The 13,986-nt window shown below is 39.0% G+C and overlaps 1 protein-coding gene across 1 annotated transcript in view; it reads right to left on the reverse strand.

The window, feature by feature from the left end:
* The window catches only part of hectd2 (HECT domain containing 2), a gene marked incomplete in the record, with an annotated part of 99,349 nt that overhangs the window by 16,876 nt on the left and 68,487 nt on the right, over nucleotides 1-13,986 (reverse strand). Inside the window, 2 exon segments of the mRNA XM_014019201.1 lie at nucleotides 9,396-9,502; nucleotides 10,154-10,241. Coding sequence (XP_013874655.1) covers nucleotides 9,396-9,502; nucleotides 10,154-10,241 — 195 coding nt within the window.

Here is a 13,986-nt window from a genome sequence, read left to right on the forward strand (position 1 = left end):
AAGGAAAGATGCGCAGAAACGTGCGTACGTATGGTTTTATAAATCTGAATTTTTTTTGGCGTACGCCATTTCCGCCTTTTGGCCGTACGTTCACTTTTAGTATGGTTTCCACACAATCCTTTATAAATGAGACCCCAGACCTTTTCCAACTTTTCTCATGTTCTCTTTAGCCTCACTGTTTATCAGTCAGCCAACAAACACTGTCTTCCATTGTGTGTATTTATATATTTTTTTTATTGCTGATACAAGAAACAAAATATTCCAGTTGTTTAAAATAATCTGTTTCCCCTCTGTAACATGGGAACAAAATAATTTACCTCCAAATTACTCTTATCATAAACAACAAATCCTGAAGATTTGGGAATATTTGCTCTTTTTTTTGCCAAAGTCACCTGGATGGAACCAAATATTATTTAGGCTTGTAAGCTACAGTTTGCATTGTTTCATTTAAAGGAAACTAATTTACTCACCGCATCTTTGATTGATTTTGTCTGGCTATAGACTAGATCTCTGTCCAATCAGAGCCAGGTATTGTGTAGTTGGTGTTTTTAATCAGTTTTCAGTTTAATTAATTCAATCTAAGTCTATGGAACAGTCCCAAAAATTCACCAAAATCACTCTGTCCCTCTAAAATCATTGAGAAAATCATATCGTATTGTTAGCTGAATATTGTGATATGTATCGTATCATGATCAGAATATCGAATATTGTATCGTGTCGTGAGATTAGTGTATCGCTACAGCCCTAATTGTAAATGTAACAAGAAGTCTTGTTGCGTTTATGGACATATCTTGAATATGAACCAACATGCAATATTTTGTATCTTTTAGTTTTATGGTAGTTGTTACTTGATGTGTGGACTTTCAGAGAAAGTGAAACTGTACACACAATTAGAATCAATGTGAAAACATTCAAAAGGAAAGACACAATGTCACCAATAAAAGTATAAAGAATCCTCAAACATTCATTTTCTGCTAATCCAGGACCTGGTTGTGGAGGCGACAGTGAGCAGAGGACTCTGTGTCATTCTAACAACCTCTATTGTGAGATATAAGAAGATAATCTTTTCAGTGAGTCTTGGATGCACATTGACCTCTTCTCAGAAATTCATGAAACACTTGATCTTTTCACTTTGAGACAAAACAGAGAAAGCCTTGTGTGATTTACGCTGAGGTTTCTGCTTTTAAATGTTTCTCGACATTTCCAGACGCTACCGGGGGATTTTTTTATTTTTTCTTCTTGAAAACCAGGGTGTGAGTCAACTTCCTCTGGTTCTTACCTTTAACTTGACACCCTTCCAAAAAATTAAAAAATTTAAAAGGCTTGTAAGGGGCGACTGTTGAAGCACTTCCATTGGTTAATTTATAACAAAAAAATCATAACTTTGCAGAACGTGATTGGCTTAATTGGCAATTCCTGAGCCTTCAAAAGCAACCTAAAGAGGGACAAGTCTTTGTGGCCTTACTGCAAAACTGTCACATGAAAATGGACACTGATAGAATACCTGAAATGCTATATCTGGCTGTATGAACTAACAGGTTTCTGATGATTCTTATCACATCAGAAATCATCCACGGATCATAACCATTGAATAGGGTTGAAAAACAAACACTTTGTCTTTAAATTAAGACCTTTTACAAAAATATCAGCAAATTATCTGCATAAATACAACAACAGCTTTGATCTAATATTCACTCTACTTTTACTTTAAGATCCCAAGCTCAAACTCCTGAGCATGAACCGCCAAATTCTGGCTGCAGATCAGCCCTCAAACGTCTGTATCATAAACATTTTTTAACAGATTTGATAGATAACATCTGGGCCTCAAATACAAGATTTATTTAAATTTTTATAGAAATTATGCAGTTGTTTAGCTAGTTAAACTTTATATCCATAGCACCTTTTACAGATAAATATCCCAAAGTGTTTTATAAGGAGTCAAACTAAATCAAATACAAACATCCAATATAAGTGGGGTGGAGGTGGGCATGATTTTATGTTTGGGGAGTGGGGTGCAGTGTTTTATGTATTTTTAATTGCAAAATGTTTTATTTTACGTTATTTTTATTTTTCTGTATTTTTGTGTGTGTGTGTGTTTTTCCTCTCTTTTTTATTTTACTGTTGGATGTTGTTTTGTTTTTACTGTTTGATGGGACTACAGATGTAAATTAGGCTCAGGCTAAATCTGGTGCAATGCATCAAATTATGTTTTAATTGCACACTGTCCCGAACAAATAAAATAAAATAAAAACATAAAAGCATACAATAAAACGTGACTAATAAAACAAGTAATACATTTAGCTAAAATCGTGTCTGAACAACAGCATCTTAAGCTGCTTCTCAAACAAGTACTAGGGGCTGTTGCTTGAATAAAAATGTCCCCTCAAGTCTTAAGGGCTCGACACACGGGCAGCGACAAACTACAGCGATTAACGGCTGTCATCGCAGCCAGGATGAAACCCGACAGACGGGACGCGATAGCGATCGCAGCGTTGCGAATCGCGCTCTCAGGTCACTTGTCTTCACAAAATTTGATTGGTTCTTGACTCTGAAGGGGGGTACGCATTATGGACGTGTAAACTAAACAAATCTTGCGATGCTAATGATATTGAAAAACAAACACACATCAAGATACAGTTTTATGAGGAAAAACTTACCATAAACTTAACCCTGGTGCCAATAAATTCCCACAAAGCTTTTTAGTAATCACTTGGTGAAAGTGTTAGCTAACGGCAGTGTGTAGCATACGCTCCTCTCATTGGTCAGTCAATGAAACCCTCGCTGATTGGTTGTACGTTAAGCGACAGCGACAAAAGTTGAACATTTTTCAACTTTCATATGTCGCGTCGCAAGCTCGCRTGTGCACGTCTACRTGTACGAGCGCGAAATTTCACATGCACTATTTTCGCCGGTCGCTTAGCTGGAGGAGGGCAAGCGATTGTCGCCTCATCGCACAGGCTCCATAGGAAATGAATGGAGAGCGAGTGACATCGCCTCCAGTGTGTCGAGCCCTTTAGCCTGGGAAAAACCAGACCCTGTCCTTCACTTTGCTTCGTACAAGGGTCTGTACTTGCAGCTATAGACAAGCGATTTTTGCAGGAGGCGTGGCCTCTGCTGAAGTTTAAAATGATTGGATTGGTTGGCCGCGACGTATGTCGCTGTGAAGGAGGCTAAGCTAAGAAGCTAACCGGAAATCGCGAGCACTGTAAACAACCCTACTGAGAGGAGAGAAGTACCGAGCCGAAAGAGATGACTGTAAATGAGAGCTGCTGCTTTGTCAGACAAATTTATTTTAATTTGGAAGCCTTATCAACACAGACTGGCTTCATTCACTTCCTCCACTGCCGTATGCTAAACTAACTAGCAGACACTGCGCAGAAAATCAACGTCGTTCAAAACTCCACCTTCTGTTCTCTGATTGGCCCAGGTAAAATAAACTACAAGCAGACACTGCGCAGAAAATTGASGTTCTGTTCTCTGATTGGCCCAGGTAAAATAAACTACAAGCAGACACTGCGCAGAAAATCGACGTTCTGTTCTCTGTTTGGCCCAGACAAAAATGCTCCTGAAGAAATCCTTGTCTGTGGAAGAAGTCCCAGATGAAGCAGTGAAGGGAAACTAGAATTGAGTGGAACTGTGTAGGAAGGCAAGGGCCAGGCTACTCATCTCTTAAACTTGGTTTTGAGACTCTTCAGGAGATTTTGGCCTGAAGACCAACAATTCTGCAGCTCTAAAAGTCACAAATAAATTTTTAAAATTGGTTCTGAATTTGACAGGTAGCCAGTGTGAAGAGGATAAAACTGGTGAGATGTGCTCTTCTGTTAACCTCACTGCAGTGTTCTGTATTACCTCTAAAGGAGTGACTGAACATTTGTTAGAGCAAATAAAAAGAGAGCCACAAAAGTCTAAGATAAAAGCATGAATGATCATATCCAGGTCCGATTTAGTTAAAATAGCCCTCAGTTTAGAGATATTTCTAAAATGGTAAAAAATTATTTTTAATCAAATGTTGTGAAAGGCAGTCCAGAGACACTGATTGGTCACATAAAACACCAAGGTTTCTGAGACTGGACTGAGAAGAAGATCCATGAGAACAGAGGTGTTATTTGATCAAGAAACTTTTTATCTGTGAAGTTAAAGACAGGTTTATTTTTATTTTTAAATCTTTCAATGTGATCAAATTTCATGTAGAAAAACCCTGCTATTTTTTTAACTAAACAAATCAGTCCAAATAAGTTTATTATTGTTATTATTATTATTATTATTTTTATTATTTTTTTTTTTTATTATTATTAACCATAACTGCTAAGTCTCATCATCCCAGTTTATGTTGCTTTTGTTTGATTAACCTGTCCTTTTTTGACCCACATTCAGGGTTTTAGCTTATAAAAACAGAACGAGTCTGAGCTTCAGGCAGATTCAGTTTGATCACTTCTCTGTGAAGCAGAGCAGATATTTGACTCCCAAGCATGCTCAACAAAAGCACAAAGCTATTCATAAAGTGACAGTTGTGACCTTTGACCCTATACTATAAACAGCCAGCTAGGACCTAAGAGGTCAAAGGCCAAACATCAAGTCTTAGCTCATCGGTGATATATTTATTTAAAATAAACCTTTGCTGTGTTAGTGAAAAGATTTTCTTTCTTTCTTTCTTTTTTTCATTGAGACGATAGAGATGATCCTTTTATATGAAACTGTTCATGTTTATGGTTTTAAAAAACAGATTTTTCTCTTGTTTATTTAATTGTATTTGCCTATGCACTATTGCTGAATTCAACATTTTTATTTGACTTTAATGGACTTTGTGTTGTTTTCTCATGTGACATTAACACATTTGACATATATATATTTTTAAATCTCTTTCATAGATTACTCTACAACTCCTACCTGCACCATGCATAAAAATTCAGGGTTTATTTTTGTCTCTCATTTACACAGGAAATGACCAATTCTGCAGTTCTGGCATGACTGATGAGTCTGTTGCAGGAAATATAAACTCATTATTGTAAAACAACCAAAAAAGGTGTTGCAACAAATCTGTCAAATCAAAATACCACTGAATTGCTTGAGCTGTGAACTGTTTTGTTTTGTTTTTAATCATCAAGAATTGAGCCAGTTTGAGCCTTGGTGGTTCCTGGATTAGTAATAAACATTCTAAACAGTTTTCTTTTATCTGAGGGCAACAGATGCAGCTAATGATCACTAAAGAAAAGTATTAGTGTTGCTAAGCTAAAATACACTACAGACAGTTTAGCACCACTTATCAACAGTTTTAGGTGAATATATATTTGATAATAATGAGGAATGATAATGCATCAATCTCATATAGCACTTTTCTAGACACTCAAAGACATTATTCATTCATACACACATTCACACACTGAATACGGTAGACTACACTGTAGCCACAGCTGCCCTGGTTCAGACTATTATTTGAGGCTGTATGTATAAGTTTGATCTTGTGTGGATCATAGAAAATCTACCTGCTCTCTAAAGACAATAGGAAAGTGGGATGACAGTATGTATCCACAACTACTGTGACATGAAGAAGAATGTGACAGGACATTCAGGCCCTGACAGATCACACACCGACCAACAGAGATGACCATCAACTTCCCCAAATTGTTGAACAACAATATTTAATTTATTTATTTGGCAGGGACAATGCATATTAATTGATTGATATTGCTGTAAATGCAGGATTAGCCAAAAGGCTATTTTTCGTCTGTTGTCCCTGGACTTTCTAAAAACTGCACTGATGCCTCACAGCAGGAAGGTCCTGGGTTCAATCCCCAATTCGGACCTGGGGTCTTTCAGTGCAGAGTTTGCTCGCTTGCATGGGTTTTCTCCGGGTACTCCTGTTTCCCCAACACCCCTAAAAAATTTGTACAATAGGTTGCCTTCGATCCCAGGCCACCCTTGAAAACGAGGTCTGTGATCTCAACGGGATTTGCCTGGTTAAATAATGTAAATAAATAACTAGCAAAATAAATTAAAAAGTAAAATCAAAGTGTGATTAGCTGCATCTGTTGCCCTCAGTAAATAAAAAAGTATAATAAGAAGTAACAGAAATCCTTAAAACTAATTTAATACTTCATTAAAATGGCAAAACACAAGTGGTCACATGGTGGAATTAGGAGAAGGCAGTTATTATTCAAAATGTTGACCAATCTGATGTGTTATAAGCCAATCCTTTATCTGTTTTTAAAATAGATTATATGTGAATATAATATATTTATTGAAGCTCTCAACAACACACGACTACTACAATGCAAACCCAGCTCTTACGAAGACGTGTTCTGCATAAGGTTGACCTATCTAAAGTCAACTTATGGAAAACTGCTGGACCTGGTAACAACTTAGGAAGAATACTGAAAGTTCTAACTAACCAGCTGGCTGATGTGATCAGTAACATCTTCAACACCTCTCTGTTTCAGGCTGTGGTTCTTTCCCTTTAAGCTTCACATAAACTATTGTCATTCCCAAATCTAAAAATCAGCGATGACATTTCCCTACAACTATTGCCCAGTGGCTCTGATTCCCATCGTGACAAAGTCCTTCACCACTGCAATTTGCTTACTGCCCTAACCACTCCACCTCTAATTCCATCTTGTACACACTGCTCCATCTCTCTTGGACAATAAGGACATATACACTCACCGGCCACTTTTTAGGTACACCTGTCCAACTGCTCGTTAACACTTAATTTCTAATCAGCCAATCACATGGCGGCAACTCAGTGCATTTAGGCATGTAGACATGGTCAAGACAATCTCCTGCAGTTCAAACCGAGCATCAGTATGGGGAAGAAAGGTGATTTGAGTGCCTTTGAACGTGGCATGGTTGTTGGTGCCAGAAGGGCTGGTCTGAGTATTTCAGAAACTGCTGATCTACTGGGATTTTCACGCACAACCATCTCTAGGGTTTACAGAGAATGGTCCGAAAAAGAAAAAACATCCAGTGAGCGGCAGTCCTGTGGGCGGAAATGCCTTGTTGATGCCAGAGGTCAGAGGAGAATGGGCAGACTGGTTCGAGCTGATAGAAAGGCAACAGTGACTCAAATAACCACCCGTTACAACCGAGGTAGGCAGAAGAGCATCTCTGAACGCACAGTACGTCGAACTTTGAGGCAGATGGGCTTCAGCAGCAGAAGACCACACCGGGTGCCACTCCGTTCAGCTAAGAACAGGAAACTGAGGCTACAATTTGCACAAGCTCATCGAAATTGGACAAGAGAAGATTGGAAAAACGTTGCCTGGTCTGATGAGTCTCGATTTCTGCTGCGACATTCGGATGGTAGGGTCAGAATTTGGCATCAACAACATGAAAGCATGGATCCATCCTGCCTTGTATCAACGGTTCAGGCTGGTGGTGGTGGTGTCATGGTGTGGGGAATCTTTTCTTGGCACTCTTTGGACCCCTTGGTACCAATTGAGCATCGTTGCAACGCCACAACCTACCTGAGGATTGTTGCTGACCATGTCCATCCCTTTATGACCACAATGTACCCAACATCTGATGGCTACTTTCAGCAGGATAATGCGCCATGTCATAAAGCTGGAATCATCTCAGACTGGTTTCTTGAACATGACAATGAGTTCACTGTACTCAAATGGCCTCCACAGTCACCAGATCTCAATCCAATAGAGCATCTTTGGGATGTGGTGGAACGGGAGATTCGCATCATGGATGTGCAGCCGACAAATCTGCGGCAACTGTGTGATGCCATCATGTCAATATGGACCAAAATCTCTGAGGAATGCTTCCAGCACCTTGTTGAATCTATGCCACGAAGAATTGAGGCAGTTCTGAAGGCAAAACGGGGTCCAACCCGTTACTTGCGTGGTGTTCCTAATAAAGTGGCCGGTGAGTGTACGTTAGAAAGCTGTTCATCGACTTCAACTCAGCATTTAACACTATCATCCCCCAGCAGGTGGTAGAAAACCTGGTGCTTGGTGCTCATTTAGGGGTGTAAATCACCAGCTTTATCATGATATAATATTACATCGATTTGTTTGGATGACGATTCAATATTTCTCGATATCACAAAGTCTATCATGATATGATTTCGATTCAATTCAATTCACGTCTGCAATCGATATAATGCAATAACAAAATCCCATCTAACACAATGACTGTGTTAGATGGGCATATGAAATCAGTTCACATCAAGCATTTGATGATGATATAGATCGATATTTTCATTTTGCCTTGATATAACTGAATCATGAACTATTCAAATCGATATATTGTTATAGATCAATGTATCATTACACCCCTAGTCTCAGCACACACACACTTGTTACTGGATCTTGGACTTGTTGATCCAATGACCTCAATGACCTCAGTCTGTGCACATCAGCAGTAGGACCTCAGAAAAGAATCAGGCTGTGCACAGGCACCTCCCAGGGGTGTGAGCTCAGCTCACTGCTGCTCAAGCTGCTTACTCATGACTGCACTGTAAAGTCCAAACCCAACTACATCGCAGTATTTGTTTTTTACACAACTGTTGTCAATTATGTCATCAGTAACAATGATGGTCCATACAGAGTGGAAGTGGCCCATCTGAGCTGGTGCCAGAACAGCAAAACTAAAGACATGGTTGTTGATCTGGGGAAAATATCGACAGATCACCTGATTGTCAGTGGCTCCGAGGTAGAAAGAGTCAAAACTACCAGATGTTAGGAATAGACAGATCCAAAGACCTAACCTGGACAACTTTAAAGGGACAACATCATCTTCACTTCTTAGGGAGACTAAAGAGAGGCAGCCTTCTGCCATTGAACCCACACACCGTCTACAGAGCTCTGTGGACGGTGATCTGATCAGCTGCATCACTTCATCGTATGGAAACAGTTACGCACAGTAGAAGTCACTGCAGTGTGTCACAAAACCAGCTGAGAGGTGTTATAGGAGGTTCCCTCCCTTCCACCAAAGATCCTTTAATCACATGCTGCGTATGCACAACCCCTCCCATGGATTGTTCAACCTGCTACTATCATGCAAGTGTTTCCATCTCATCAAAAAAAAAATTTTAAGGTTCTGCAACTACTTTTCCCACTTTGAGTGTGAACCAACTCTTAACTAACTTGCTGCACTTTTGCCCTATTGCAATATACAAAGTTGTTTGCACTGTTCACTTTCTTGGCTCATATCATTTATTCATGCCCATTTCATGCTGGAGTTAGGATGGAAAAACATTCAGTTCAGCTTCATACCATGCATGTATCAGAATGACAACAAAGCTTATTTGATTTGAACAAAATTACAACTTGCAAAACTATTTCTTTTTTAAAACATACATTTAAAAAATGGGAAAGGAACACTTAAACACTTTAAAAAATTTTATGACATCATGGCCTTAATGACAGCTACTTTGGTGATTGTAGACTCACCATGAGAGCATCGGAGGCACACACACTGTGGAAGCCATGGTAGAAGGCAGCAAACTGCTTATAAATGGATTTATTCAGCAGGAAGTCAACGTAGAGCTGGACGTACTCTGTGGAAAAGAGAAAATAAGAGGTTTTTAATTTTTCCATGACAAAGTTTTACCCACCAAACCTTCAGTCTTGCTGCTCATAATGATGCTGGTGAAGAACTGGGCCTGAAGACCAATAGGAGTTACTGGAAGGGAAATCATTTTTAATTGTTTATGGATTTTATCCATCTGTGAACATAAAGACACTTCTAGGCTGAGTCAGGTTTGATTACATCTGCACACATGAGCTGAAATGATGCAAACTTTGCCGAGAGAGACTTGCTCACCAAAATGCATAAACTGGACAAGGAGGGCTTTATTTAGAAAAGCAACCAAGAGGCCAAACATAACCTTGATGAAACTGGGCGGTTTTTCTGCAGAAATGAATCACTGTAAGCTGCACAGAGCTGGGCTTCATGAAAGAGTGGCAAAAAAGAAATTGGCTTTTATTTTTAAAAAAATAAGGCTTTGGAGTTTTTTCTTTAGTTATGTGGTCAGACGAGACGAAAATGTAACTTTTTGTTCACCAAGGACAGCACCATCTTGTTCAAACCTAAAACGAGGTGATGGTAGTATCTTGCCATCAGGATGCACTTGGTCATTTTTAAATTTCAGTGGAAGTCATTTAAAGCTAAACTTTGACATTCCAGCCATGACTGGAAGTGGACTCACCCTTCCGGTTCTGCTTTGTGACAGGAATTTTGTCTCCTCCAGGTTTCAGGTTGTAGGATTTGACAACACCCATCTCTTCCTGGAACACCTAAGAACCAAACACAAATAAACACAATTCAAACTCGCATCTGTGCAAACAAGCAGATGGACGATGACTCAAAGGAGATCTCAAAAGAGTGCTGAAAGTTCTCACTTTGCAATATTTACGAGGTGAAATGAGCAAACTAATTTTGTCAGTGAAACAAAAGAGTCACACCACACTCCCCAGTCTGGTTTCCTGCGCTCATTTTCTCACCAACAATGGTTTTAGTTACTCGCTTGGTGAGTTTCAGACTAAGGAGTTTTAAATAGCATGCTGACCTGTATGAGAGCAAGAATCCACAAGGCCATTCATTGTGGAGCAAACACTCTGGTTTCTTGTCTTTTTTTTATAAAAAAAAATTAAAAAACAGTTTATTTTGTATTTGGATTAAGTTTATATACAGTATTTGTTTCAGGATAGAGTGTTATTATTCTGTCATTTTCAGGCTGAAGCTGCACACTTGAACAAGCCAAGGGCTTTCTGGAAAAAAAGTTGGATGATCAGACAAGATTGAGATGTTTGAGCACAATGACCAGTGGTCAGATTTATAAAGGATTGGAAACCATACTAAAAGTGAACGTACGGCCAAAAGACGAAAATGGCGTATGCCAAAAAAAATTCAGATTTATAAAACCATACGTACGCATGTTTCTGCGCATCTTTCTTGTATAGATCACAGCTGTACCTCAGTGTTTGCACACAAGGTCCCGCCTCAGGTTCTAACACACCCACATTCAACCATAAACAGTCAATGCAAAGCACCTCATGAATGTTAAGATGTATTTAAATCAGTCAGCTGATCAATGTCAAAAAAAGTGATTGGCCGACTCAGACTCGCTCCATCGTGTGTCTGAGGATGACAGATGCTGACTGACAGCTGCTCACGTGAACAGAATGTCTGTAATTGACACAGATTTTCCCTCACTTTGCAGGTTTACAGACATTTAGAGTAATGTAACAATTTTTTCCCAAAAACTCAGCTTCAAATTAATTTTCTCTCAGAGCCTGCAGTATGATAAAACAATAAATAAAATAAAATAAGTCAGATAAAGTTAGAAATAGGTTCAGCGCTCTTCACCCTGTCCTCTCACCCTCTTGTTATCATTGTGCTGTTCATAGCCTGTATGTTTGTTGCCTTGCCTTGCCTTGCTACACCAAGTTAGTTTTTGAGCTGCCCTGTCAGCTTTCTTTGTTAAATAAATCACCTTTTTTGCCTTTTTGGATTTTTGCCTGTGCTATGGGTTCATTCCTGCCTGAAAATCATAACAGTGTGGCTCTAATTCTTCACTTCACCGTCTGTGTCGCATCTTCACATCTCCAAAATGAGTGTACGCATGGGTCAAAGCTGGCGTGAGGCACCGCACATTTTAAGTCAAGTTTGGATTTTATAAATCACAACCTTTGCATGAATAGTGGTGTACGCAGGCTTTATAAATCTGTTTATAAAAACAGTGTTTTATACAGCAAATCAAGTAATCATGTTAAAAATCAGGTATTCGTGTTAAAATTATAGTTCCATTTGCATCAGTCGAGTGAACAGATTAAAGGCCTCCAAACCAAACTCTCAGGCTGAATTAAACCTCAGTCCTCTCCTAACCTTGAGTGGAAAATGTCTGACTTAACTCGTAACATTTTTGACTGAACATAAATCATAAAATGCTTTTCATGGAATTCAACAGTTACTCTAAACATAACATCTGATCAAGAAGATGTTTAATACTGACATAATCAACCTTTACATCTGACAGAGGTTTATAGTCATCATAGTTATGTTCTGGTGAAGCATGTAGCCAACAGGATGCAGGAATAGGTGAAAGTCCTCAACACCAACCCCCCCACGCCTTCACCTCACTCTCACGTTTTTGGAAAAATTGGCAGTCCTGAGGACCCGGTCGACTCTATTAAAGCAGCTGCAGCTCAGAAGGTCACATTTTAATCTAAAAGTCACTGTTTCAGTCTACATCCCTGCAAGATTAAAGATGATTTAGTTCATGTTCTACAGCACAAGCCCAAACAAAAACCTCTGAGATGAATCTAGAACTTGTTACAAACATATATCTGATAAAAGGGATAATTCTTTAAATACAGATGTGGACAAGGAGAATGTAGAAATGACTCAGTCTGCGAGTGAAAATGTGGATGAAGGACAACAGAGCTGCTTCATGGATGGGAGAACGTCAGTTTAGCCTTTTAGCTTTTTCGCTAGCACTAACTCTATATCGCCATATATTTGTAATAGTTTGTAGCTAGTGTAAAAGCTAACAGGCTAAACTGACGTTCTCTAAATCAAGCAGCTCTGTTGTTCATCCACATTTTCAATTGCAAGCTGAGTCATTTCTACCTTCTCCTCTCTGTCAATGTGCTGTGCTTTCATTTATAAGGGCTGATTGTCGGATATTGTCCAAGATTAACCTTCAGGGTGAAGCTTGCAGCCTCGCATGGACAGCCTTGTCTATGTCATCACTTACCCAGTAAGCTTTGCAGCATTATACATATTTTTAATTTGTAAAAACTAAACAGCCTACAGTAATTTTTTTATTTTAAAGTTAAAATAAATGTTTATCAAATAAAGTGTAATGTTACAAGTAATTGTGGATCCCATTAATAACTATTTAAAACTGCAATAAATGTAGATCAAGTGAATCTGAAACCAGTTGGAGTCTTAAAACAAGTAGATTTGAAAGAACAAGTAATTAACCTCACAATTAAAAATAAAGTTTAAACACATGTAGAGCTGTCTCACTCTGATTGGGCCATCTGGGATGCAAACTGGGAATGAAACCGGAAAGGGATTTAAAAAAAATGTGAAAACTGGATCAACAAGAACACTGTAGGAATATATTAAGTCTTCATTTTCTTAAAGGTCTTCAACTCTTGGGTCTGAAATGTGACCAATCTGCCTGATGTCACGAACAGATTTGATCCAGACCTGCTGTGGTCTAATATCCTTTTATTAAAATCACACAGTGGTGGAAACGGTCCCATGTGTTTGTGAGCACTGTTACATCATGACATCTTTGTGTCACTTCTCACAATAACTGCAAGAGGGGGATGAGTAAAGGATTTATAATTTAGCTCACACTGTTGCATGATGAAAACTGCATAGCTTCTGTCTGTTACTACCTGCTGACACCCTGTCCTCTACATAGCACCCCCAGTCAGAACTGTGTCTCGCAGGCTATGGGACGCAGTGTGTGACTGGTGCAGTGCATGCTTAATCAGCATGTCATTTAGATGAAATGGTCTGCTTCCAGTTATTAGTATCAAGAAGTACAGCTTTTAGAACAAACAGACTGGATTTGCTTGACTCAAAACTTCTGATTATCGAGTGAAAAAAACAACCTTTATCTGTCTTGTGTTGTTGTTTAGAGGCTTAGATACGTATGCATAACTTATGCTATAGAGGGAGTGCAATGGGAGGCCAGAGGGAGGAATAACGGTGATTTATTCCCCATGTTTCCAGGCATATAAACACTCAGTGAGAGAAAGCTGTCCAATATTACGTAATGACAGATATGTTGTCTCATGTCTTGTTGAAGTACAAATATTTATTGTTGTGGAATACTGATTATGTATCACCTGGACACTGTCCACTCGTTCCTGTTCCTGTTCCTGCAGATATGAACACTTGTTCATATCTTGTGATATCCTTCCGGATGTCAGCATCAAGCTGACCTACTTCATGTATCAGGATGAGGCAGATTCTGATTGGTTGTTCATTATCACATGATGTTAGCTGACAGTATAACAT

This window comes from Austrofundulus limnaeus, unplaced genomic scaffold, assembly GCF_001266775.1.
Source record: "Austrofundulus limnaeus strain Quisiro unplaced genomic scaffold, Austrofundulus_limnaeus-1.0 Scaffold211, whole genome shotgun sequence".
Lineage (NCBI taxonomy): Eukaryota > Metazoa > Chordata > Actinopteri > Cyprinodontiformes > Rivulidae > Austrofundulus > Austrofundulus limnaeus.